At 46.9% G+C, this 27485-nt stretch overlaps 1 protein-coding gene across 7 annotated transcripts in view; it reads left to right on the top strand.

Annotated features, from left to right (window-relative positions):
- DNM3 (dynamin 3) overlaps positions 1 to 27485 on the top strand; it is a 374683-nt gene that overhangs the window by 267718 nt on the left and 79480 nt on the right. For all 7 annotated transcript variants that reach the window (XM_053659308.1, XM_053659307.1, XM_053659304.1 and 4 more), the window contains one exon: positions 20794 to 20905. In XM_053659308.1, the coding sequence (XP_053515283.1) occupies positions 20794 to 20905 (112 nt within the window). The remainder of the gene's footprint in view (positions 1 to 20793; positions 20906 to 27485) is intronic.

Below are 27485 nucleotides of genomic sequence, written 5' to 3'. Positions count from 1 at the left end.
ATGTAAGTGGATGTTTTGTAACATCCTGTGTCAAAGGCAAACCATGCATCTATCAAAGGCTCGGGTAGCTAGTGTAGTTCTGTCAACTCTACCTAACAATATTCTTTTCACCATTGACATTGGCTCTTTGTTTTCTTTCTTCTGAGACAAGATCTTATGAGAAAAGACGTTCCCTTCCCTTGCCTTGAGATGAATTTATCCTTGGGTAACTTAGAAGAGTTTTTGTAAATGTTTCTGTTACTTTGTATTCTTGTTCCCTGTTTTCCATTGCAGAGTTTTAGATCAACGTATTCAGCCATTTAGCAGAGCAGACCCACCTGAGGTGCCTGGCCCGGGGCTTAGGGTTCCCCGTGGGGACATTGGGGTTGGTACCGATGTAACTATGAAGTACGGAGGCTTTTTAAGGGATCTCTGGGACCTTAGGGACCATATTGTCTGTCCGGCCCACCTTGCAGGTGAAGGAGTTGATGCACTATAGCAGTTAAACGCCTTTCTTGAACCCGGGTCTGCTGTCTTCCGACTCGGGGTTCTTTCTGATACCACAGTTTTGTGATTAACGAGGGAACAGGAATTCCACCTAATGTTTCACTTGGAACCGTTCCTAAAAGAGCAGCAGTGGAGAGATTTTTCACTTCTTACGTAGTGTTTCAGTTTGCTGTTGGTTGTACAGTTTTCCTTGGAAGGCTTTTAGTCCCCTTCGCAAAGCCCAGTGCGCAGTGGACCAGCAACCCTGCCACGGCTCCTGAAAACCTGTGGCCGTTGCTACTGGGCCCCAGCGATATTCTCAGGGGCTCCTTCGGTTCCCATGTCAACTTTCCACTGTAAAGTTTTAAACAGTTGCTCTGCGGTCCCCAGTCATCGGGTGTGTGGGAATTGATACATTTAACATCCTTCTTTAAAAAGCCTTCAGTGTCCTGGTGAATTAATATGATCTTTATGAGTCTGGTGACCAGGTTTCTGAGCCGTTCTAAACAGTGTGTGAGAGCTAAGATGTTTCTAAATGAAAGGAATTGTTCTTAGTTGCCGCCACTCCAGGGCTTGCCCCCCCCACCTCACCCCCTGCCCCGCCCAGGTGAGAGGATGTGTCCTTTCAAAGAGGGCAGCATCCTAGTCACCTGGGGAGGCTGAGACCGACACTCACGACCTGATTCCCACATCCGATGCATCACCAAATCATTTTGAAAATCGAAGCTGAATGTTCCTGAACTCCTCTGCAGCAGGGTCTAAGCTGCAGACTGAAATGTGCCCCCCATGGTTTTGTTCCATTTGGTTTTGTTCCAAATGCCGTGTTTTCTCTGGTAGAAGCGTGCCTGCATAATGGCCCCGCTGTGGCGGTCTTTACTCCCCCCAGGCAGGCCTTCGCTTTTAGGGTCACGCTAAGGCCCATTTGGTCCGAGGTATGTCGGCTCTGGTAGCCAGCGGAGATCCGGGCCTGTCCAGGGGGTTTGTGGGGCTGCCACGTGGTACTTTCCAAGCACCCCCTTGGGTTTGTCTGGCTCTGTTTCCTTTTAAAAGAAGGCATTCTTTCTTTGATGCTGCTCGTAGCTTCGATTTAGGAGATGGCTTATCGACATGATCAAATGTTCCAATCCACCTCCCACGCCCCCCCCCTTTTTTTTACAGAAAGGGGTTTAGGATGTCTCACTACTCCCCTCGGACCCCAGCACATTGCCGACACTCCATAAATGTCAAATAATGCCACACTGTAGCTGGCGTGCACTCGCAGACATCCCAAAAAGAACGGCTCTTTATGCTCATTGTCGAGTGGTCTATTTTTCCACTCATTCGCTGGGAAGGAACTGGAGTCAGGTTTTCCATTTATATACCTTTATGGCTGTGTTTCTATATTAAGATGTGGCTGGAGTGTAGGTTGTTTGGAAAAGTGCTTAATTAAACAAATATGCCGGGCAAAAGGTGCTCTGCGGAGACTTGTCTGAAAGGTCATCTCTCACTCGATGTGGTGGGGTGTCACATCGGTATTAAAAGGGAAGCAGTTACTCTTCCACGAATAGCGACAGCAGAGGCTCACGTTTATTGGAAATTCAGTAGAGTAAAAACATGCAGCGCTTTGTACTAGGAAATGACATTTTCTGTAAGAGGTGCAGTGCAATCAGTCTTGGTTTTGGAACAGAAACGAGACACCTGGAACAGTTATTTTATCTCATTTTACCCACTGTTGTCAAAAGAATGTTTAAGACATTTCTTTTTGCCTTGCAGAGGACTGAGAATTGTTCATCTTTAGGGTACTCTGATTCAGTGAGGTTTCTCTTTGTCAGAGAGGGAGTGAGTCAGTAAGCAGCCTTCCAGTCCAAGCTGAGTAATGAACTGTGGGTGCCCCTACTTTCTCATGGAGTGAACGAGGCCATTTGAAAGTCCACACTCTAGCACTCTCAATGGACTCGCCCGGTCCATTGTGTACTTTCTGTAACTTTGGGGATGATACAAGGCTTTGGTTTTTCCCCATTCTTTATTCTCAGTGTATAAAAAAATTCCGCTAGCTAGGAAACACACTCAGGTCTGATACGTTGTCCCTAAGAGCTCATAAATCAACTAGGATTAGTCAGGTGTCTGGGATTTGCTCTGAGAAACACTTATACAAGGCATCTCAGTAACAGAATGTGTCAGGTCAACATTGTAACACTCGTACTTCTGTCTAGTTTCAACACAATGATACATAAATTAATTACTATAAGCGTGATCATGTCATCAATAGTTGTCTCCACTGCTAGATGACTTTCCACAAGGAAGAGGCTATGTCTGTCTTTGATTACTCCCCTCTCCAAGGCCTAACACAGTGCCTGGTGACTGGGGGGTGGGGTGGTATGCGGGGCGGGGGCTCCATGACATGAAAGAATGAATGAACAAACAGATATTAAACATTTACCCTCCCTTTTGTGGTGAAGAGATAAATGACATCAATGCCAATGAAAAGCGTTTTGTAGGTGAGTTCTACAACCATCGAGTTTTGGATGCCGGTGGGCAGAAATCAGAAATATTTGACGGAAACACATAGCGGAAATAATTTTAGCACGAAAAGAAATCTTTCACTTAAAAAGTAAGAAACTGAGAATTTTCAGTTACATACAAACTCTGTAAGTGAATTTAGCAGAATTCCATGACATTGTCCTTTAAAAGAAAAAAAAAATAGAGCAGATGTTTCCTGGTGAATTGTCTCAACCCGGTTCTCCTAATCTTCTGTTATTCAGACGTATTCTGCATATCCCTACTCAGCATTCCAAATCTTTACCCCTTGAGCTCTACCAAAGTATTAACAAACTCCAGGTTTGCTGTGAAATACAGCACTTTTGAAAGCGAGGGAGGTGGAGAGCCAGGCTCTCCAGTTCTGTTGGTGGGCTTTCAGCCCTCCTTGTCTCCCTCCGCTGGCACTGTGAAGTCCACCTGGTCAGATGGGGTTTGAGGACGGGCGCAGAGGCGCTGGTGCTGATCTCCCGGAGTGACAGTGACCTTAATTTCCCTCTGTGGGCCCGACAGGACGTCCCCTGTGCTTTTCCCTGTGCAGGCCTCTGGATTGGAACCCATGCTTAGCGAGTCACTAAAAGGACACTTTCTATTTTGAAAGCTGTTAAAGGCAAATCTTTGACTCCAAGAACTCTGTTTTGTGTGTGTTTGTGTGTGTGTGTGTGTGTGTGTGTCCACTCTCTTCCTTTGTTCTGTCTCACTGTGTATTATGATCATTTCCCAGTTCTCGCTGCCGCGTCTTTTCTCTGTCTGAGTGTCTCTGTGGCTATGAATTAGCAGCGTTAGGAAATCCCAGCTACACCAGAGAGGAGGGGCCGGAGAGCCACGGCACAGAGAGCCAGTATCATCTGCCCATTTGGTTTTTTTCTTCTTGACTCACCAACCTCACCAAGACGGGAATCAAATACGGTTTGGTAATATTTTTATGAACTCAGTCTGTGACAATCGATTTCACAGCTAAGATAAATTCTCATGAAAGCCAACATAATTGCTTGGGTATGAAATGTCCGTGGCTTGAAGCAATCAATTTAAATTCTTCTCTTATTGGTTTTCAAATTAAACTCTGAAATGAAACAAGAGTACGATGCCCTACTTGGATGACTGTTTCTGCCTTTTCTGCAGGAGAAAAAAATAGCAAGTTGGTGCTTTTCAGCTTTTTCAAATGTCATTAAGGGGCTTTGGAGAAATTCTTCATGCTTCAAACACCTGTGTAGCGCCCATATCCATTTTTCGGGGGGAATTAGGCGCTGTGCTTCCTGGGAGCCTTGGCACATTTCAAAGGGTTGGGGTAGGATAGACTCGGCAACGGAGGGCCCTTCCTCTCTCCCAGGGATTTAAACTGGATGTGGATCTCAAGCCAAACATAGCGCCAAGTGGGGATTTTTGTCAGTGTTTGGGGCATTTGTGTTCAGGACTTTTCCGTCCAAGGGCTGTGTTGATGAATGAGCCCGAATTGCATGAAGTTCAGGAACAAAACGAAATCTCGTCCTTCACAGCAAGTTTACTTTTCTTCTAGGATTTCAGGACAGATGCCTTGCCCACCCCCACCCACACCCCCACTTCCCAGAGCAACTGTTTGCTGATGGGCACTCCCCTCCCCCCTCCTGCAGGCCCCCTTCAGACAAGCACTGTGGCTTGGGGCAGAAGGGCGCCTCTGTTTGGGGACCACAGAGTGGCCCCAGCAGTGTTTGTCGACAAATGGGGAGCAATCACTAGTTGCAAACGTGCTCCAGAAAAATACATGCTCAGTTCTGAGATGAAATGAGACACCACCCTGACAGTTCAGTTTCAGGAGAAGTTCTGACGGACGGATCATGAAGAGAGGCTGAGCCAAATGATTGGGCATCTTTAAGTATGCGGTGGTTTATCGAGAAGATTGGGTAGCAGGTTTTCGTTTAGAAAATGAACTTTTCTTTTTGAAAACGAATCAGTCATTCTAACACACGAGATTCAAGATATTAACTGGCTTGTCTCAGGCCTTCGTTTTAAAGACTGAGTTGACGTTCTGGTTACTTACGGTAAGGTTGGAATCAGTGAGCTGTGCACCAGGCGTCATACCACGGGCTGAATGTTTGGGGACACTGTGCCTCCCCCCGCCAAGCCAAGGCCAGAAGGGAGGTGGCCAGGTGTGTCAGCCAGCCACCTGCGGGCAGAGCTCTTACAAAATGAGCAAAGAGGGACGTGAACATCCCCCTAGCTGGTCGAGCCTGAAGGAAATTTCCAAACACCTAAAATTTCTTTGACAGTCCTAGAAGCCCCCCAAAGAATAAAAATAAAAAAAACTAAGGGCCTGTGTTTGCTGACTACTGGGATCAGCAGGTTGGTAGAAATGACCTGTAGAATATGGTAAAGTAATCTGCGCGTTGAAGGAAAAAAAACTCACATCAAATAGGAAAAGAAACAGAGAAAGTCCGAAGGAGGGTCATTACTCAAATCCGTCGCGGTGTGAGCGCAAGGCACACAGGCTCCATGGGTGGACACAGCGGCCAGCTTGTCACCAGCGTCACTATGTACTATTCTGGCTTATTAAACACCTTGTCTAGAAGTTCTTGAGTTAGAAAAAAAAAGGAACCTTTGAATCAAAGTAACACGTGGATACGAAAGCTGTGCGAAGGTCACTGAGCTCCCTCAAATCGTGCCCTCAAGAATATTCATTCTAAGCCTGGCTTTTTACAATAGCAATTTGCAAATCAGAAATTCTTCTGTGACCTGACACTGCATGTATAATGTATTTTAATTTTTCCTCAGTTGATTTACTACAAAGCCAACTTACCCATTAAAAACGTCCTTAGTGACTGTACCTGCTGAGAGGAAAACATTGTGGAGGATTTAATTCTATACCTTGAGTATCAATTATATTATTCTGCTTCGATTTGCCACATTCAGAGGGAAACCAAAAGTAAATCTGCTTACTGGCAGGTGTAATTAATTTTAATTAGCACAGGGCCTTAGCGGAGGGAGGGACGTGGCACCAGCCCTTGTAGGAAACGTTAGTCACACTGCAGCTAACTCCGAGCAGATGCGTGCTTTCATAAAGAAAATATTTGCAGAACCCGACTGGAACGAGCCTTTTTCCCTTTTTTCTTTCCCCTCTCCAACATTGAGACGGCCTATGTTTATTTCTTAGAACGTGAGGCAAATACTGTGCACGCAAAGACACAGTTTCAGTAAGTGCAGTTGCAGGGGGTCGGTGGGGCTGCCCCCACACCGCACACAGCGCGTCTGTGAACTCGTCACCTCCCCGCAGGCCCACAGGTCCCTTCCAGGCCGGAGCGTGTGCTGGGAGTCGCATGTCTACGCCTCAGCCCAAACCCTTTTCCGACACGTTTCCGACCCCTTTCCGTGCCCCGGGATGATTTTTCTTTAGGAAACAGATCAATTAATGCTTGAGACTTGGTTACCTTCCTACCTGTGTACTGAAGCAGTTAACATATTTCTGTGTTTTGATGACCACGTTGCTAATTTCAAAATAAATGGGCCGTGGAAGAGCCGTACTAATGGCTCGCAAACTTTTTGGTCTGAGGACCCCTCTCCACTCTTAAAACTTCTCGAAGACTTCAAAGAGCTTTTGTTTATGTGGAATGTGTGGATTATATCAGGAATGCTGTGAGCCAGTTGACTTCATGTTGTTGCTTAAAGTTGGCTATAGTGAGAGTATTTATACCATGGAAATTGGCAAATGCTACAAACCACAGCCTTTTTTTTTTCTGGAAAGCTAGTCATTAAACATTTGGTAGCGTACCACCAATCATAGCCGTTGTTGGAAATTAAAAACAAGGAATTTTAAAATATTTATGTATCAAATCGTTTTAAAAGGATAGTAATAAATCCATTTTTATGTTCACATAAATAGTATGTTTTTATGGAAAAATATCAGAGAGAAGAGTGGCATTATTATTATTATTTTTTTTACAATTTAGCAAATCTCTTTAATGTGTGGCTTAATGGAAGCCAGCTGGTCTCTCATCATCTGCTTCTGCATTCAATCTGTTGCAATATGTTGTTTTGGTTGAAGTGAATGAAAAAAATCTGGCCTCACTAAGATATGTAGTTAGGCAGGGAAGAGTATTTTAATAGCTTTTATTTTTTTTGGATAATTGCGGATTTTCTTCTTTGATACCTTACCAAAACTCGACAAGAGATGGTTTCCAAAACATTGGTTGCAGCGTGGAAGCTGAAATCCTACCAGCGAACTGTTTGTAGCTTCTCCCTTTCAGCCCCCTGGTCTGTCACGTCCTTTAAGTGGGTCTCCTGCTTACGTGCGATTTTGTAACATCCTACTTTTGTCATTTGGAACAGATTGGTTTGCTGATTTATACAGATCTTCTCCATATTTTTACACATTTCATCACGCAGCATTTAAAAATCACATTTGCGAATACCACCACCAGCCTCCTCAGAAAGGGGGAAGCTGTCGAGCCCCAGGTGGGAGGTTCAAGGCTTCCCAAATTCTACGGTTGAATTTTATCATCAGTCACAAAGACCGTCTGTCAGTGGGCTTCCTCTAGGTGACAGGTCACTTTGCCCATTTTTGAGAAATTCCTGCCCAAAATTCAGGTGTTCATAATACAAATCGAGTGTCAGTCTGACTTCCCAGGACAAGTGGCATTCTGTGAATGAAGCAGATGCGCTGGTGGCAGCTGCCGGTTCAATGGCACCAGCGCCCCAGCTCGGGAAACCGCCCTCGCGGTGCCCTGGGCCTGCCTCCCCCTCTGTGACCTGGGATGTTAGAAAGCTGTGTGCTCAGGGTCTAGATTTCATAAAATTAACGTTTCACTGCTTCCTCTGGTTGCCCTTCGGTGAAACTAGCTTCCCTTTTGAACCAGTGGGTTTGTGTCCCTGAAGGAAACATCGGCTGTCAGTTCAGATTGGGGACAGTGTCCAGCCTAGTGCGAAGGGACCTACCCCTGCTTTTCACCATCAGTGCAAATGTGAACACACTTGTTGCAAGCAAAGCCGTGTGATTCTTGAAACAATGATTCTGAACCCTTGTGTTTGTTCATTAGCATTTGTAAAAGTAAATTGAGGTTTTGGGGGATTCGTTGGTATGGACACTAGACAAATGTAACCAAATGGGTTGTGACCATTTTTCAGAGTCTAAGGACTAAATGTACCAGCTCCTCATCAGAAAGAGGTTTTAACGTTTTTATGTATGACATTATTACATTTTATATTCCTATCATAACTTGTGAGCCTCCCCCAGCAGCAGAGCACTTGGAACAGAAGCTGGGTGGCTCGCTGCTCATGGGCTGGGTGATCATCATTCATCATCACTCTGAGAGGAGAAGGGGGCACTATTCATAGCCCTGCCCGGGCAATGCCTGGCAATGGACTGGGATGGTCCGTCCTGCCTGTGACGATGTCATAGACGAGAGTCCTGCCTCGTGAGGCACTCGGGCTCAGGGGCCTCCATGGTACCTCCCAACTTAACTACAGAAAACCTGTGTTATGCACAATTGTGTTCTACAGTTTTTTTTTATGATTACTTATTTTGCTTATATTCTCTAAATTGGATGAAGTCTGAAGTGTATTATGAAACATTAGAGTTTACGTTTCCCAAGGTTTATATGTAAATTGTATTATAATTCTTTCAAAGCTTGTAATACAGAAATTACACATACATTGTACATTATATATTCTACTGTAACCAAAATGCTTAGTTTTAACGGCCCATTTCTCAACTGTCCCTGATGAATGAAAGGTCATGTTAATTTTCCACTGTTTATTTTTGTTACCATCGACGTGTGTCTGGGATTCTTTTTCCAAACTGGAGAATCCGAGTATTTCCAGAATCAGAAATGAGGGTTCTCACTTTCATATTAGGTAAAATGATGTGAATTATAATAAAGAGTGTGAGAACTAAAAGCCAGACAAAAGGTGAGGCCGTTTCTTTGAGAGGAAAGCGTGCCTTAACATTCCATGGGCTGTCTGGGTGGTTAAATGCGAATGCAAAAAGGAATAACCACATACTGAAGTTTTCAAGTAGCCACTGGCCAAGTGTTACTGTAAGGATTATTAGCAAATCTGAATCATTGTGGAATTGAGGGTTTTTTTTTTTAATGGGGCTGGGAAACTCCTTGAGGAGTGAGCAGAGGGTAGGAGTAATCTACCTTATAAGGGCTTTTTGGAGCACCTGTAGGTGCAAGGCTGTGTGGTAGAGGCTACTGGAAACAAACATGGTCTTTGTCCTCGGCACTTGGGACTTGCAGAGCCACGAGTAGACGGGGAAGAGACGCCTACTTCTGTCAATGGCGTAGGATGATAAATGGGAGTTCCTGGATCCTAATTTCCTAGATTCCCACTGTGTAAACCAGGCGTGACATCTGGATAAATGATCAGGGATACATTGCGAAGACCTACCCCTCGCAGACCAGTCTCCCCTGGGCGGTCGAAAGAAGATCTCCAGAAGGTTTTATAATCCTTGGGAGACTTCTCAGGGTTTTCGCAGCGAGCAGGAAATGGCTGACTAATTGCGCTGTGGGAAAACACGAGGTGTCGTGTCTTCAGAGGAGAGCGATCCGAACTCTGAGATTCTCGCGGTCTGGTCACACAGCTGGTGAAAAGGACCCAGGGGTCTCTGCAGGGGGTTGGTGTGCTCAGGCAGACAGCATCGAGAAACCGTCTCTCTTCTACACAAAACGATGGTGTTTTATCACCGAGAACGTTACTCACAAGCTTTACTCATTAGAACTTCTCCATCAATGGCAAGGAAACATATCAAAGGATCCTGTAAGTGAAAATGAAAATAATTGATGAGGTAAGAGAATTATTTTGTGAGCCTGGCCAAAGAATTGGGATACTTCATTCTGAAAAAGAGAGAGAGAGAAAGGATTTAAAAGTGTCTGTGTCATCAGATTATGTGACTGTGAAGAGGAGAGACCCTGGGACAAAACTAGAGGCTGCACGCATGTCCTGCGAAAGTCCTGTCCCTGAGACGCTAAGGGACTCCTGCAGCCCAGGAGCAGTTCGCCGAAGGCGACAACGCCATCCGCAATCCGCTGGCCCCTGGAGAGAAGCAGCCGCGAGCTCAGACATTGCCTGTGAGGAAGACCTCTGCCTTCTGACCAGTGCTGGTTCCTCTCACAGAAGGGACAGTGTTGTGGTGGATCCTGTCTTTGACCCAGAATTACACCTTTTCAAAATTTTTTAAACTCCATTCGGAGTACCGTAGAATTCAGCCTGTGCCCAGCATGCTCTTTGCCCTGGGTGGATAATGGTTGTCTTGCCGGGGTCAGTGTTCCCTAACCTTTATCTCCTTTCCTGATTGAGAGCCCCTTCGGGCCCAGGGTGGGGGTCCGGGCCAGGGGGACAGGGCACAGGTGCTGTCACTGTGCTTCACGATGCGTAACACAGTCGGTTACCTTCAGGGATGCCCCTTGCTCACTCCACGGCTCATTCTGAGACCGGCCCTGGAGGAGGAGGCAGGTCTCTGGGACTCATTAGCTCTTTCCCAACAAACGACTCTGCTCTGTATTGCCGGCCCTCAACCGTCAGGGCCAGCGCCAGCGTGCAAGTCCCTGGGTGAGTGTACGGACACATGCTGTGTCCCCCGGCACCCCGCACGGCTGCCTGCGAGCTGGGCCAGACTCCGCCAGTCAGCCCCTCCCGGTGCCGACTAGCGCAGAACCCCAGCGGACCACAGCCACTGATTTAATTGGGAGATCACACTGTCCTTCTCAGGTGGTGTCCCCGATCGCTGTGACTGCTCCCGGCCTGTGACATCGGTCTCCCTGTGCTGAACCTGGGGTGGTAGGCCAGTGTCTGGCTGCCAAATCCACTTTGCCTGTTTTCACTAGCAGTCTGGTTTTGCAAACACAGTTCTGCCAGACAGACGGAGGGGTCATGCCCCTCCCGCAGTCAGCAAGGAATGAGTGCATGCTGAGAAGTCCTCTCGATGGTGCTTAATCACCTTTGGTCGGTGCCGTTGGTTTACGAGAGAGCTGGAGAAGAATCACTGTGTTGGAGTGGAAAATAATTGGGGGCATTTAGTCCTTTTTAATACACTAGTATTTCTTGTCAAAGCTTATTGACTCGAAATACCCAATCAGAAAAAAATCTTTGGGTGAGTGTTTTGGGGTAGCAGACGAGTACGAGACCCCGTGTGGGGTCTTGCGCATCTCTGTGTGGGCACAGGACAGCGCACAGGTCTTTGCACTGGAATCACCCCCGGGTGGGTGCAGAGCCATTAGCAAACTCCCGGGCTCTGACTATGGACATTCCTGTTGTCCAATCAGCCTCGATCTTCAGTGAGGTCCCACTGTCACCACGCGGAGATACAGAGACAGCCCTGGTGGCATCTCTGTGCTGAGGATCCGGCATGGACCCACCCAGTTCCGCCCTCTCTCCTGGGCTTCACAGCCCTCTCCTGTCTCCCACCTGCTGACCCCATTCAGTGCCGACCTGCCGATCTCCCCACCCAGGCACACTCCTCCTCCAGTCTCCCAGCTGCTCATGCCAGACACTTCGGCACCACCTCAGCTCCTCAGCCAATTCTACGATGCTCGTCCGATTTAGAATCTGACTTCCTCTCCCTGCATCTGCCTCCAAGCCCGCCACCTGGGGCCTGGGGTCTGCAGCAGCCCCCTTCTTGGTGGGTCTCTTTCTGTTCTCGATGCTTTCCAGGCCACGTGTTCTCACACAAGAGAGATGCCAGGGGCAGTGAATCAGATCCCATCGTACACCTCTGCCCAAGTCCTTGGGGTCCTTTCATCGAGCTCAGGGACGAATCCAAACTGCTTATCACGGCCTTCCAGGCCCTTCCTGATTTGGCTGGTTTTCTGAACTTACTTCAACCGCTGTCCCTCGTCCACCCCACTCCAGTGCTATCAGCCTCTTCGCTGTTTCTCGACTTAGTTGAGCTGGTTCCTGCCCAAGAGCCTTTGTGTTTCCCGGGAGCATCCTTTCCCCAGAGTCTTACATACTACACCCCCTTTGGGTCACACCTGTTTTTCTGCCCACACGGCTCTAGCAGCCCGTCATCGACCTGCACCTCAGGGCTTCACCCCGGGGCTTCTTCCTTCCCTGGCACCATCCACCCGAGATCCTTGCTAGCCACCAAGGGAGACCTGATTATGAGGTTCCTTTGCATTACCAGAAAATTCTGTCCGACATCTCTCTGCAACATGGACAGTTTCATCTCTGCTTTTCCCTTTATGGCACTGGCCTGAAACTCCAGGAGCTTCAGATCACTGCCAACAGTGCGTTGCCTGCTAGTTTCCTCTTGAGAACATCCTCCCGTGGCCTTTCCCCTTCCTCCATCTCCTCCTCGATCACCTGGGAGACTCGCTTCCGTGCCCTAACCCCGGCCCCCTCACTACGGTCAGGTCCCAGAACTGGCCACGGTGGTTGGCAGGACTTGGCCAGTGAAGAGTACAAGCAGCAGGGACTGGAATCTTTGTGTCCAATTCTCCATTGTCACTTCTTGAAACCGCTCTGGTCATCTCTTCCTGTTCCTACAGAAATCCAAGTTCACCTGGATGTTATTGAGAGTTGGGGGTCCTCCTCTGCATTGTGCAAGGGGAGCAGCCACTTCCATCAGGAAGGGCCTGCGTTGTCTCGCCTCCAGTTAAAGAGAGTGTGGGGGTTGCCGTTGCGTTTTCCTGCATTTAAAAATGTGCAGTTGTTTCTTTCTTATGCATTCGGTTTTGTTCTGTGTTCCATGCAATTTTCTCCTTTCTATCTTTTTTCCCCCCTTAAAATTAAATCCAGTAAAATGTGAAAGACAGAGACGTGAAATAATCTCCCCAGCTGCTGAGTTGTCCTGGAAGGCAGAGGCATCTCAATTTTCAACTTCGTCTTAAAACACAAAGTCGTCGTCCTTGGAAACAGCTGTCTGGTCAGAAATGCCTTTGTAGTGTGCATTTTAAACAGCAATTTTCAAAAACCACTAAAAGCTTTGTAAAGCTCTCCTTTATCTGGGTTATGAATTATTTTCAGTCTTTTGAGTAATTGTTAGAATGATGAAACTGAGGGGAATAAAGCAGATGTCTGTTTTTGTTGTGTTTGTTTTAAGGTGGGGGGATGTCGTTGGGGTACTGGGGTATTCCTGGCACCTGGACAGTGATGTCTAAATGAATGGCCGTTGGTGTCCCAGTGTCCTGTTCACCATCGATTTTTGTGCTTCATGAGAACCGGGACCTCGTTTGTCTCAATCACTGTGTGTCCCTCGGGCTGAGCCCAATACCTGGCACATAGCTCCTCAGCCAGTGTTTATTAAACAGTAAACCAATACCCGAATACTCTAAGAACCATTGTACAGAGCGACATGTCATGTAACCAGGGACATAGTCCATCCATCCTTCTGTTGTCTTCTACGAAGACACCTGGCATGGCCGTCTTCCTTAATAGAAACTTTGAGTTCGAAGATGTCTATCAAAGTCTCTTCCATTTGTATTAATCCATTATGGATCTCCAGCCTGTGATTTTGTGTAACCCAGCTCTGACATGGCTTGTAATTTTACTACCTCTTGGAGTACGAAATCCCATAAGTAAAAGGTACTTACAGTTCAGCTCGAAGGATGTCTAAGACATTAAGGGAGCACCGAGGAGAGAATAATTTGTGCCATGAATGCTACTGGGGGCAGGCTCCGGGGAGGGAATGTCTGCACCAAGGCCGGAAGAATCAGTAGAAGTTGGCCAGGGGGTCAAGACAGCAGTAGGACATGGTGTGTGTCCCCGGACCCCTGGCCATAGAACAGTCACCACCACGGTCATCACCGACTTCTGCAAGAACGTCCCTCTTTCACACAAGACACAAGTTGTCATTGAAGTGCTTGATGTTTTTCAAATCTGGTTTACTTTCTTTGATGATTCAGTTATAGCCATTTATAGTGAAAACTGTGGCAGTTACCTAGCAGGGCTCCCTCAGACAGGTCGCTGAGTAGCCAAGATCCCTACAGACCAGGGTTTCTCTTTTTTGCTGCAAAGAGACCGATGGGTTGGGGACTTCTAACACGTTTGCGCATCTGGTTGTACGCCGCCCGCCCCAATCCTGGTCTCACTGAGCAGAGCCCAAATGGAGGTGGTGCTGGTTTCCTGGGCCGGCCAGCATGTCAGTACCCCCTGCAGGCAACCCATGTCCTGATGGACCCAGGACATCTTTTTATGGCCTCCCAAGGAATAGTCTTGAAGAAGGCCTATTTCTCCATGGGATTAAGACTCATACAAAACTTTCCAAACCAAGTTCACGGAACTGACATTGAGCAACTTGACATGTTTAAAATAATAATAATATCAACAGGCAATACTTTTAAAATAATTTGAAAGGCTCATCTTGTGGGGAGCCACCGTGGAAAACCACTGATAACACCACAAGCCAGCCCCATCTGCCCGTCTAAAATATTTCTCTGCCCTGTGTCCTTGAAGGGCACCTCAGTGCTGATACATGCACTCAGACGTCCTCACCCTGGCCCCAGGCTCGGAGAGTCCTCATCAAACAAATGCCCTCTTGGTGTCTGGGGCTCACAGACCCCCGTCGCTCCATATTTTTCCCAACTGTTTCCGGTGTGATCAGAACTGTGCGTCTGGGATGAGGTCTTGCTTCCCCTGTGCTGATAGCCCCTCATAAGCCTAGCTCTTTTAGAACTTTAAAAACGAGCTTTTAGAGAATCTAGACAATAAATTATTATTAGTCAGTCATTAACACAAAAGGACAATCCCACCTCAGGTGACTCTCATAAACTAGATACTGAAGGGGGAGAGGCCGGCTGGCGTGCACCTGCGGCACCTTTCCCAGCAGGTGAGAAGGCGCGGCCGTGGCCACCTGGCCTTTATTCCTGAGATTTCAGAGATGCTGAGCCGAAGCAGATCCCCCCCAACCTCTCCGCCCCAATACTCGAGACAGACACAGAATAACTGTGGTTCTCTCTGTGTGTTCCTCTCCAGTTGTCTTTTTTTTTTTTTCCTAATCCTCTTCTAAAGTTTTTCATAGCTTTGGGCTACACGAAGCTCAGATTGCAACAACTACTTTTTCCAGGGATATTGTAATATTGGCTAACTTGCCTGCTATTGGTTACGCCCAAGTAGACGCATGACCTGTGGCATTTTGGCTGGTGCTCCTATGGGAAAATCCTTAACGAAGCTAAGAAGCTGTATTAAAATAAAATAAACAAATTCATGTGGCACCCAGCCTCGCAGCCACATGTAGCGTTGTTATTATTTATGATCCTGAGACACCGGTCCCCCACTGCCAACCGCCTACCGGGCATTTCCACCCAGAAGGCCCCTGTCACTTCCTGTCTAACCCATCTGAAACCCAAACCATTATCCTCTCTTCAAAGCCACCCCTCACTGTTGGAGTTTTAGGGGGTCAATAAATCACACCCTCTCCTTTTCCTCTGAGGTTCACATTTGTTGTTGCTGGTTTTAGAAGCACAGAAGACAAACAGATAAAGCGGAAAACAAATGGGTCGAGATTCATGGCCAAGTGTCTGGCTCCTAGTTCAGCACCCCCCACCCCGCCAGCCCCAGCTTCAGCTGAGCACCCGCAGCCCCCCCCCCCCAACAGGCAGCTCACCAGGGCAACCCGGAGTGGTGGAAGGAAGGCATGTGTCCTGCGGGCACAAGCTTGCTCAATGTCTCTTTCAGAAACACCAGTCTGACCTACCAGTTCTCCCCGTCTTACGGGGAAGAGACCATGAAATGTGCAGACAAGGGGCCAGCAGCCCCAGCCCCCGCACGAAGCCGGAAGATCCAGTTCCCAGGAAGGGTTCGCTCCAAACGTGCCCGTTTGTTATTGAGGTCACCTTCTTAGTTGATGTGACATCAGATTGTTTTAGCATTTGCATATGAACGAGACCATTTTGATACTCAAGAGTCCCGATCCTAAGAATTTTCACCACCTGAATTGTAACCTGCCTTCTTAATGATCCTGTACGCCATCAGTATGACCCCACAGTGACAACCGCACCTCACTCTGGGCTCCAACCCTGCGGAGCATCAACAGAATCTGGCTCCATGGCCACTGGCAGCCCCAGAAAGCCAGGGCCAGTGGGGACTCAGCCCATCAGGCCACTGCACTTACAGTGAATGTGTTTTGTAATACTGTTATACTTTTATTTTTTCAACTTTTAGTCCCCTCTTACGGTTTAAAATTTTTTTTTAAACGTTAAAAATTTTTTATTTAAAACTTTTTTTGGGCTCTTGAGCCCGGTGAAAGAATGCGGTCTCTCTGGCAGTGAATGGTGGGTACAGGAGAGGTCTGGTTTTACGGAAGATGACGTGCAGAGTCTAAAGGCACTGAAATTCAGAGAGGTCGCCTTACCCAGTGTCCTATCGGATAATGCATGGCACCACCTGGACTTCCACAGGGGTTCACGGTCTTAACTATAGTCTACATTTTACTGACATTCGTAAAATTTACTCTCTGGAAAGCAGGCGAAAATTCCCCCAATATCACTGCTAGAGATTTGTGATGGGTTGTTGGCATCCCATTTTTCGAAAACCCTTTAAAAATAGAACAAATGCATGGGAGGTCTGCGTTATCTAGAAACCTTCATATTAGAAACATCTGAAAAAATTGGCAGGAGGGTTGGCTGAGGGGCTAGCAGACCTTGGGGGACACACAATATCTGGCCTCAGATGTTTGAAGGGCTGTCATAGCTCTTATGAGATGTGACTGAAAGTTATACATATAATCAAAACATGGTCTCATCACGTGCTCATGTTCTCTTCCGGGTATAGCACTTAAAAGCCCTGTACGTGGGGGATGAAAATTTCTCGGGCTCATTTTTCATGTGGAGGTGACTTTTATTTTTTCAAACTGTTAAACACATAGTTCAGCTTGATTCCATAGCAGAATCATTCAGAAGCTCGTATCTGCATGATTGCAGCTGAAATAGACTAAACAACAAAAAAAATGCAGTCGGCACAAATGGCTGCGGGTCATCTGGGCAGCTCCAGCACGTGGTGAGGGCCTGGTAGCGGCTGGCGCGGGATTTAGGAGACTTCCCGTAAATCAGCCCGGTCGGTGTTTCAAACCTGCATCCAACTCGCCTTGGATGTCTAGACACAGCTCGAGCTGCAGCTTCAAAAATGGGTAAAAACGAAGCTGCCAAAGCCACCAGGAGTCTCTGACCTTCTTCTAATGTTTCAACCAGATAATTATTTTCCCTCTCAAGAATTTGGCTATCCTTTGAGGGGGGAGAAAAAAATCAAGATTTTCCATGTGAAGAGCCCCTGAAAGAAAATACTCTGGAGAAAGGTCACTGAGAACGGGCCAAAGCTGCATTCTTCAGCTCTGTACCCTTGCTGCGTCGTGTGACGTCCAGCTGGCCAGGAGCTCCGTGGCGTTTGTCCAGCTTGGCTGTCCCCATACCACTGCATCGTGAAGGACTCACTGGGCACAGGAAATGCCTCACGTGGAAGCCTAAATGGAAGAAAAATAATTCGATAATTAAAAACTGATGAGTTTTGATCCCGTCAAGATAATCCATTACCCTGTCTGCTTTGTAGCAATCTTCCAGATTTTCCAAAAATAAACTTTCATACTTGGAGAATACGTTTTCTTTAAATGCGCCCCACGTTTAATGGAAATCGCTCATTCTGCTTATTGTGATCTGCCTCTTCAAACTTTTTTATGTTACATTCTCTGTAGAAAGTTAAGGATTCAATCAAAAAACGATATAAGGTAGTTGTAAAAATAAGCACGATCTCAGTTCATTCTGTAACTCATTCATGCATTCATTCAACAAATGTGTGTTTGAAGGAGGCCACATGCCAGGACTGTGGTGGGCCCAGGTCGTGCCATTTGTCGGCCACTGGATCTCAGAAAAGCCACCTAATCTCTCTGGATCTCAGCATCCTCAGCTGTGAAACGGCCCCATTACCGAGTTGGCAGGATTACTCTGAAGATTAAATGAGGGTTTTTGTTTTTTTTTAAGATGGTGAAAAATTAGAAGCTTTTTACACAGGGGTGACTTTCGCCATTTTCACTTTTACCTAGTTTCCAGATTATTCAGATGGCCATGTGGTCTATCTTTTGTGTTATTTTATCATTAGCAAAAGAAATATAAAATTGTAGCTTTGGCCCAGTTACGAAGATGCACTGATTAAGCCCCTCCCTCCATAAGACTCGTGGAGTGGCCGAGGTGGAAAGTCTGTGAGTGACCAATGCACACCTTACCCCTGATTAAGACAATGAGCTAAACAGGAAGACAACGGGAAGGGACGTCCGCCCTTCCTCTCTGAATCCACGTGAGAGTGTGGATGTGGCCCCGACCAGAGACCCAGCCCAGCCCTCTTAGAGGCCGATTCAAACAAGAGCCCAAGTAAGGATTTACAGATGGGCAAGTCCAGGTGGAAAAAGTGCCCGATGATAAACATTTATTCCACTTACACCTCGAGTTCCATCTCAGTAATTGCTTAAGTGTAACAACATCAAATGCAAAAAGTGAAAAAAAGAAAAAGAAAAAGGGGACTCTCGAAGAGATGTGAAAACAGTAATTCAGAAACAATCTACGTCGATACTTGTAGACGGCAATTATCATGAGAGAAAGTAGAGGAATGTAAAAGCTTCTAAAGTCTTCATTGAGTCAAGAATTATTTTACTCCTGAATCTCATATATACAAAAATGATCTAAAGAATGATTTGGAAAACTTAAAAATGATCCTTTACCTGTAGAATTGAAAACCTCTGAAAAATATAGAAGCCAAAAAGGCAGTTTGTTTCCCACCCTACACAAAAGAAACAGTAAAGAGCGTTCTAAAAAAATTTTCAAATAACAAAACTAAACCCAAGCATAGAGCTATGGCAAGAAATAAACACAAGTAAAACTTCCCAGAATCCCCTGGGGGATAGATTGATGAGCAAAGAAAATGGTATAGTCTCTGTCCTAATGTTGTTTACAGGCTAGCTGGGAAAACAGACATTATCAAAATTTAGAAGTAAATGAGAAAGAAAAAGAAACTCACATAGTTCCAAAATCACACCAGAAGTGCCACGAAGGGAAACATAAATGTGAATTAGGAAAAGTGGTTGAGAGAGGAGCCGACCTGCAGGGGTGTCAGGAAAGTGGTGTCTCGGAACGTGGCGATGCTTTGGCGTTAACTGTGTGACAGCTGGGTGTGGGGGGGAAGCGCTGCAGAGGGGGCAGGATATTCAGAGACTCGGGAGCGAGGGTAGCCCATTGGAGAAGGGAGAAGAAGGTCAATGGGGCCGGAGCAGCAAGAGCAGGTGAGCAGAGTGTGAGAAGAAGCTGGAGAGGAAGGAGGTGGTGGGCCAGACCATGCAGGGCCTTGCTGGTCTCATCGGGGGTGTGGTTTTTTTCCTAAACACAGGTAGCTGTTAGAGCGTTTTAGGCCAGGAGTAAAAATATCCACTCACATCTTGAGAGCATGATGAGGACTCAGGGAGGACAATAAGCTTGAAAGGGACATGTGACACTGGGAGACCACTGGGGACATGATAATAAGATGGAGCTTTATCAGTGTACCAGAAGTACACTTTCAGGTGGCAAAGTGGAAGAGGGGCGTGGGAGCGTGGAAGGTGGCTGAGATACTCCCCCAAATGTCTGGGCCACGTACTGCTGCTGCACGAACTGGGAACGCCAAGTCAGGCGTCAGCAGGTGCCACTCACTTCAAGGTGCCTCTGAGAGACCCACATGGAGAAGTCAGCGGGTGGTGGGAATCTGGAACAGGTCTGGACATGCAAGTAGGTGAGCCGTCTGGGTCCAGGCACGACCCGAGGCTCTTGGGCACAAATGAGAACACCTTGAGAGAGAAGGAGAAGGAGATCGTTGGTCTTGCACACTGCTGGTGTCTGTCTACGTTGGATTTGCTTTTCTGAATTTTCCAGGTGTATCAACCAGTGTCTTTAACAATGATCATAACTTCGATCCTGTGACTTTATTTAGAGGAATCTACTCTCAGAAAATAATAGTAAATGTGTCAAAGGCTTATGGATAAAATACTCATTTAAGCATTATTTATGATTGCAAAAAAAAGGTAATGACTTAGTTGTCTAATAATAAGAAGAGGTCAAGGAAGTTACCATACATTTATAATACTGATTATTGTCATAATTTGATGTGTATAAAGATGTAATGGTGTAAGTAGATAACTGTGGTGTAGCAGTAAATGAAAAAGGACACAAAACTGATATAGAGACAAAAACGCAACTGCGTGAAAAATGCAGAGAAAAAGTATAAAGAAATAAAGCTCTTTGTAAACCGTGAAACGGGGTGACTGTTGCCATTTTCACTGTGACCTAGTTTCCAGATTTTTCAAATGGCCATGTGGTACGTCTTTTGTGTTGTTTTATCATTAGCAAAAGAAATATAAAATTGTAGCTTTGGCCCAGTTACCAAGATGCACTGATTAAGCCCCTCACTCCACCCAGTGCTGGTGAAGGTTCTCTCCTCTCCCATCTGACGAGCGCGTCTGTTTTAAATCCAGCATCGTCTTTTTGGTGTGTGAGACTCCTGCCATGTGTTTTAAAGTTTCCTGAGCCACTTAGTCCTGTAAAATAGTTTCAGAGAATTGATCTGATTACCAGGCAACAGCAAACCCTTTCCCCTTAGATCACGCCCCCCCCCCTCGTTGGTACCCAGTGGGTTACCCCATTGAGAGCGTTTGGATTTTCTCAACTTCTTGATCAGCAGTACAGACAACTATGAGTTCTTTAATGAGGGGGCTTTAAAAAAACTATATAATGCCTCTGTGTGGGAATTTGCGAAAGTATTTTAAAGACAGTGATTTCCCCCCTCCAGTGACGGAGAGAAGTAGCCATTGGCCTATCCCGTGTACCATTGTCTGCAGAGAGAGCAAAGCTTTCTGAATGCGCTTCAGCACTAAAGCAGGGTCTCTTTGAACTCCAGGAATGTGTACAAAGACTACCGCTTCCTGGAGCTGGCCTGCGACTCCCAGGAGGACGTGGACAGCTGGAAGGCCTCTCTGCTCAGAGCTGGCGTCTACCCCGACAAGTCCTTAGTAAGTTGGAGAACTCTCTTATTCTGAAGTTATTGACCATGTTTGAGGAAAGGTAATTCTGCACACTGTATGCGGGGGGAAGCCGGCTCTCTTGTGACCTCATGTGCAACAGTTTTAAGTGATGCTCTGCTTCTATATATTTTTTTCTCCATGAGATTTCTAAATATTTTAAGGAGTGGATCAGTGTATTTGTTAAAGGAAATGCCCTAGTCTGCCAGGAAGCATACAATATGTAAGCTCAGACTACGAGAGGGTTGCTTTGTTTTAACTTCAAGTTTTATTTTCCCTTACATGCTACTCCAGAGTTGTTACGGTATTAATACTGGCAGTTTATAACATTCTTCATGTAGTCATAGCACATACAACATACATTATAAACTGCTTGTAGTCAGTATATGTATAAAATTAATCGTAACACTATTTTAGATTCTTAAAAATGTGCTTACTTTTATAAAAATCTACCTCCTCTCATTATGTCTGTAGTACCTGTTCCAAAATTACATCTGTTCTCAAACTCTGGCTAATGTCATTGTGTGAAAGAAGGAAAAAAATTAGGTAGGCATTCCCACTTACCTTGATTAATACACTTCAAGTGTCTCGAAGACACTTTTCTCATTCAAGTTCATAAGCAGACCTTCTGTTTGTGTTCTTTGGAAAATGTAATACTTCGCAGACGGGTCTGGATTTCAACTCTGAGGAAGCCCAGCCCAATACTCGTCCGCATACCATTCCCCAGCCTGCAGCCGGGTGCCTCTCCCTGCCCCCTGACTGCACCCCACAAGCTGCCGTGCTACTCGGGCTCCCCCAGATCCAGCGCTGAGACTGAGCCTCGGGGGGTGGGGGAGGCCAGCTTGACCAGGGTGCTTACAGGGCTGACCACACGCCAGTTGGATGATTTCTAGGCCCCGCATAGAGACAAGGTAAGTCTGAGATATGGATGCAATGTAGGCCCATGGGAGGTTCTCTGCAGGGACAGTCGGGCCTGAATGCATCCCCAAGGTTACATTAAAATTTAACGGAGCTCCAGGCTAAAAGACTGAGGGTTTGTGCAGGAATGTTCTCCTTACTGCTGTTCTTTTAGCTCGCACATAGACCGCTGCTGAACCCCATCCCTTTGTCTGGTTAGCACCTAAAACCGTGAACCCCACAATATGCCCTGTGTCCTCCCGGTAGGGTGACCAGCCCCCACCCAGCTGACACCAAGCACAGAAGTACTGGAGTGTGATTGTTGTATTTGCCAGACTTCGTCAGCTGTGTGCGCACGTGCCTGTGTGGATGGACACCACTCTGCAGACCACACACGAGAAAGCATTTTACAAAGTCACGTGTGAATTCGAGTCATTACCTTCTACTCTTCCCCATCTCTCGATGGTAGTGTGTTTGATTTCACAAACATTCTATCTTAGAAACTGTAAACATTCCAGGTGAATTTGTCTTCTTTTCATTCCACAAAAGCCTGTCGAGCCCGGGTTTTTTCCAGGTACCAGGCTAGACCCCAGAGACACAGAGGAGAGCGGTGAGGTCCCACCACCAAGGAGCAGACATCAATCAGGACAGTGAATAACCACATAACTGTACAGTGTGGTTTAAGAGAGGGATACGTTCTATTAAAAAATAAAGGGATGGCCAGCGTGAGTGAGGGCCGGTTGTATTGTCATCAAGGTGATGAGGGAAGGCCCCGTGGAAGAGCTGACCTTGGGCCAAGCTCCTGAAGGAAGGGAGGGAGGGAGCCATAGGAGAGGCCAAAGAAGGATCACGGTGGCAGAGGACTCGCGCACACAAAGCCGGCTCAGCATCTTAGAAGGGCAACAAACTAGTCAGTGTGTCCGGAGCACACGGAGGAAGGACAGAAGAGGGTGGCAGTTTCTGAGAGAGTGGTCAAGGGCAGGCCGTGTGGGCCCTGAAGGAGTGGGGAGCATCTGAGTTTTATTCTGAGTGAGCTGGAACACCAGTAGAGGGCTTTGAGCCAGTTCAGTGACACAATAAGATTCCCATTTTCTACAATCGTAGCGGCTGGGTGTTAGGAGAAGCAGTAGAGCAGGTGAGTTCAAGGGCAGAGTGTGCGGCAGACTACTGAGGGTGAGATTCTGTAGGCTTGGGCACTGGGGGCTGCGGGGCAGGTTCCCTAGCCGCGTTATGTTTCAAGGTTCCCATTTCTAAAGCAGAGCGAACGAAAGTCCCCCATAGCATGGGTGACAGGATTGAATGCAGGAGATAGTGCAGGACAAGCATTGAGTAAGGTGGGCACAAATAAGCATCGTTTCTACTGATGGTGATGGTGATTCCATCACAGATTGCTTTCTTTAACAAGCGGAGGAGAGAGTGAAAACTCTGCGGATATTATCGCCCAGTGAAATTGTAAAGGCCCTGTGGTATTTCTATCTTCTAAATGTGCTTGGCTATATTAAATCTGTATGTGTGTGTATCCCCCTTACATACAACTGCCAATGTTTGTGAAAACCTTTTCTTAAGTCATGATCTTGTCAACGACACCTATTTTAAATGCACTAGGCAAGTTTACTATTTAAAGAAATTAAGTAATGCCTCTCTTGTGAGAGCAAAAAAAAAAAAAAAGTGTCTTGGAAAAGCAAAATTACCTGCTCCTCAGTGTTTATAAACCTGGGTTTTCACATGTCCACAGTTCTACACAAAGGAGACGCTCAATGAAATATTAGCCCTTTTTTTTCACAGAATGCTCAATTTTTGGCAAATCTAGAGATTAAGCAAACCCTACCTAATTTCTTTTGGTTCTTCTCACGTGCTTTTTATTTGTTTTGAAACACACATTTGGTGCAGTTGTTTGGGAGATGGAGACAAAGGGCCCCTTTACTGCACGCCGAAGACACGACAGGAAATTAAACTTGGCAGCGGGCCACGAACAGTGCTTTTCTCAGTTTCCACCATAAACAATATTTGCATTTTTTTATGCACCATAGAATCCCCAGGTCACATGACTTGGCTTTCAGATGATTAGATGGCCGCTAACCACCGAAAGCCTCTGAGTGGAATGTTTGTGTAAACGTCCCATTTTGAGAGCAGATAGACTTGGGGGAGGGGTACTTTCAGGCCCGGGTATTTCTTATTTAGAAAAACTTGATGAAGACGCCGGATAAAGCTAATCACAGGTGACGCTCTCTACGTGAGTTTTTAGGCCTTCTGGTGTGTCACTGTGATTTTCTACCTGTAAACTCACACGGACTTGAGTCCAGACCCAAAAAGTTCTGCTTCCCACGCCTCCGTTTTAACTGAAAAATTTTTACATTGATTGGTTTTTAAAAACTTATAAGGTTGGCTTCATTTAGGTAAATAGCAAGGACCCAGATTTGAGTAAAATGATTCGGACAAACTTTATTTTCAGCCACACTGTTTTATATAACACGCTTTTCCCCGTCATCTTTTTCTGTCACATCCACACGATGGAATGTTTTTATGTCACTAACGCCGTAGTATTCGGCCAGCCCATGTCTTCTGTCTCTAGGTCATTTCCAGTTTGCTGCAGCGTTTTTCCTTTGTTCCCTCCCCTTCCCCCCTCTTCCCCCACTTCCTTCCTCGACTTCATCCATCACTGGGATGGCGGACTCCAGAGAGTCAGACTTTAAAAAGCTGCAGCTCTCATTCGGTGGGAGTTCCAAGGGTAGTGAAAAGACAGATGCGCATCAGTAATTGCTCTGCAATGGGAGAGAACTACAGTGAGCATCTGTAGAAAACGCAACGGCCCGTCTGTATTCCCATGGGCACTTTCTAACCACCGTTGGCCCCTTCACCTCTCCGGACCCAGGGCAAAGCGTGGACGTCTAATCTGAGCAGCGTTGTGTGCGGCCCTGAGCCGGAAATGAGGGGCCCCAGACTGGGTTTCCCAAGGTGCCACCCACTTCCCCCGTGGACTCACACGTAACCTCCCCGAGCCCCAAAGCAGCATTCTTTCCAAGCCACCGCAGTGGGATAAAAATGGATTTGAATCTGAATTTGGATCTCGCAGAATTTTATCTTTTGTTTCTGTTTCCTTCGGTCATTACATTTGAAATGATGACCACTAGACAATTTTACAGTGTTACATTAGGTGTGCAGGATTTTACGCATTTTCAAAGTAAAAGATGTTTCTAATGGAATTCACTTTTTTTAATGATTGCACTGAGGTGAGTGTGTCTGAGTGTATCAGTAGTTACAGACTACAGTTCAAGCACTTTTACAAGATTATTTTACAGGCCACACACATAAATGTTTCCTATAAGTTCGGATGCAAATCAATGTGAATTTGATTAAATATCCAAAGAATGTGATACAATAAAGGACCGATTTTTCTGGCACAGTTTTGTCTGCTCAGAACATGACCCAAATTATACATGGACACGAAGGTGTTCCAAACACTTTGGGCCATTTTGTCTGAGTGAAGCGAGGGGGACTGAAGTCACACCCACTTCCATTTGAATCCCGACCCTCCCACGTGCTAGCTGTGTGGCTCAGGCGACTTGCTTAACTCTGTCGAGTTGCGTATTCTTTTTTCAACTCAAAACAACAAAACCTTCCTTGAGTGATGGGATGAGATCAGATGAAGACAGTGACCCATCACATGCATTCGGTGCCTGGAACTGGGTGCAGGTATCCAGTGCCACGGCCACGATCAGCGTTGTTGAGGATCACCCGTGTACCCACGAAGATCCATTTGCCGGTTTAGTACAGTAGTTCCCGTTTCTTTGGAAACTCACTGGGGTCGGGCACGTGAGGGAGAATTTCCCCAGCTCTTGGCCGAGGAAGCTGAGTCGCTGAGGGGAGTCCTGGGGTCACACTGCCTGGTGGGCAGCCCAGCCTCCGGGCCCCATCGGCCAGCAGGGAGCTGGAGAGGCTGTGGGGAAGGGAGGGTTCCCGGGCCTGCCCCGGATGCCAGCCTGCTGCCTGGAAGCGGTGGCCCCAGATTCACGCAGGCCCTGCAAAGAAATGGGTGCAAGTTCAGTATTGCGTATAACTCGTACACCCCAGGACTTTTCACGAGGTTTCTGTTGGCTGTAGACAGACAGCCCTCCCAGATGAAAATTGGCAGTGGAAAGTGGACGCCCGGGGATTTTACTTTACCTCTGCATTCCATACTCCTGGGCATCATGCTTTGGAGGTTGAAACCATCCTACAACGAAGTTTTTGGGGGACTTCAAAAATCCCTTTTGGGCGACTCCCCAAACTGGACTTTTCTTTGCAGGAATGGTGAGGAGAGGAGGGGGGCTCTGTACCTCCCTAGGCAAAGACAAGAAGCCACCACAGACCTCCAGAAAAATGTGTTGCTATGGCGATGACCACTCACGTGGCCCTGTCCGCCTCTGAGGATGCTCACCTTAGTGCTGCCACGCGCCCCTTCATCCTTCGCAGGCTCAGCACCAAGGCAGTTACCGGACCAGTTCCAAGAGTCTTAGTTGTTCCTCAGGAGAGGTGCCTTTGAGGATCCAGCCCTCAAGGCGGCCGCACAGAGCAGCGCGGGGTTTGTGAAGCATTTGCAGCTGCCCACTCATCACCACTTTCAGGATAGACAGTTGGGAAATGATGGAAGGAAACGAGAAATGGCAGAGCCCCGCCCTGGCCCCCCGTCCTCCACGTGTACGTTCCTCTTGTCTAAGGATTAAGGCCCCTACTCTGTGACATCACTGTGGCCACGACGGAGAGAACCATCTGCCACGGAGCGAAGAAGCCAGGCGTTCCCTGACATGCAGAAGTACTTGCTCGAACTCCTGAAACTGATTTGCTAGATCAAAGCTGCACCGCTATGGAATGCAATAAATTCCATCTGTCTGAGGAATTTGCGGCAATATTGCACTTCTTTGGAGAACCAGAGCCCCATTATTCTCTAAAATAGAATTTTTCTCCTGATAAAATTCCCCCTGGGGAGCTTTATTGCCTTATTGAACAGTTGGCATATTTTTTTTTTTTTTACAAAAGATTCCTCCTCCATTCATTCTTGACACCTCACATAAGCCGGTGCTGTTAACAGTTATACCATAGTAACTCACAATGCCAGGAAGCTTCTCCACACTTATTTTATCAGTGTCTAAGTTTACGTTTTTATTAAATGCGATGGCTGTGATGGTCCTTGAATTAGACATTTCCTCCGAGTCACCGATTGGCATTGTTTTCCAGAAAATGCGCTCTCCCGCAGTCCTTACCTAACCGCTCTCCAGGAGGCCTGTGTACGTCTTATCTCCCCTCCACAACCCGCCCTGAAAACCCGAATGCCAGCTCTCCAGCCCTCCAGCCCAACCTGTGACTCCACCTCGCTCAGTCCCCTGCCCAGAGGCACAGGCTCTTTCTAACTCGTCTCTTCGACTTGCCATCTCAGCACCAAATCCCTCCTGGGCCCCTTGTGAGACGGGCTCCGATCGGATGGGTCCCTCCCTGTCCCGGCAATTCTCCCCCACAGGATCTGACCTGGCCAGGCCTCTGGCTGCCCTGGGACTAATGAATCACGGCTCTATTTTTTTAAAGCCATATGTGAGTGAAATTGTTTGATATAAATCAAACCCTTGCAGCTTCAGTGGAAACAGGAGACCCATTTGCCTGCTGCCTGTCACTGGCTGCTCTGTGTTCTATCCAGAGTGTC

Source organism: Artibeus jamaicensis, unplaced genomic scaffold (assembly GCF_021234435.1).
Source record: "Artibeus jamaicensis isolate MK-2021 breed Jamaican fruit bat unplaced genomic scaffold, CSHL_Jam_final scaffold_625, whole genome shotgun sequence".
Lineage (NCBI taxonomy): Eukaryota > Metazoa > Chordata > Mammalia > Chiroptera > Phyllostomidae > Artibeus > Artibeus jamaicensis.
Note: the sequence above shows the minus strand (reverse complement) of the source record. Positions and strands in the feature narration are given on the sequence as shown.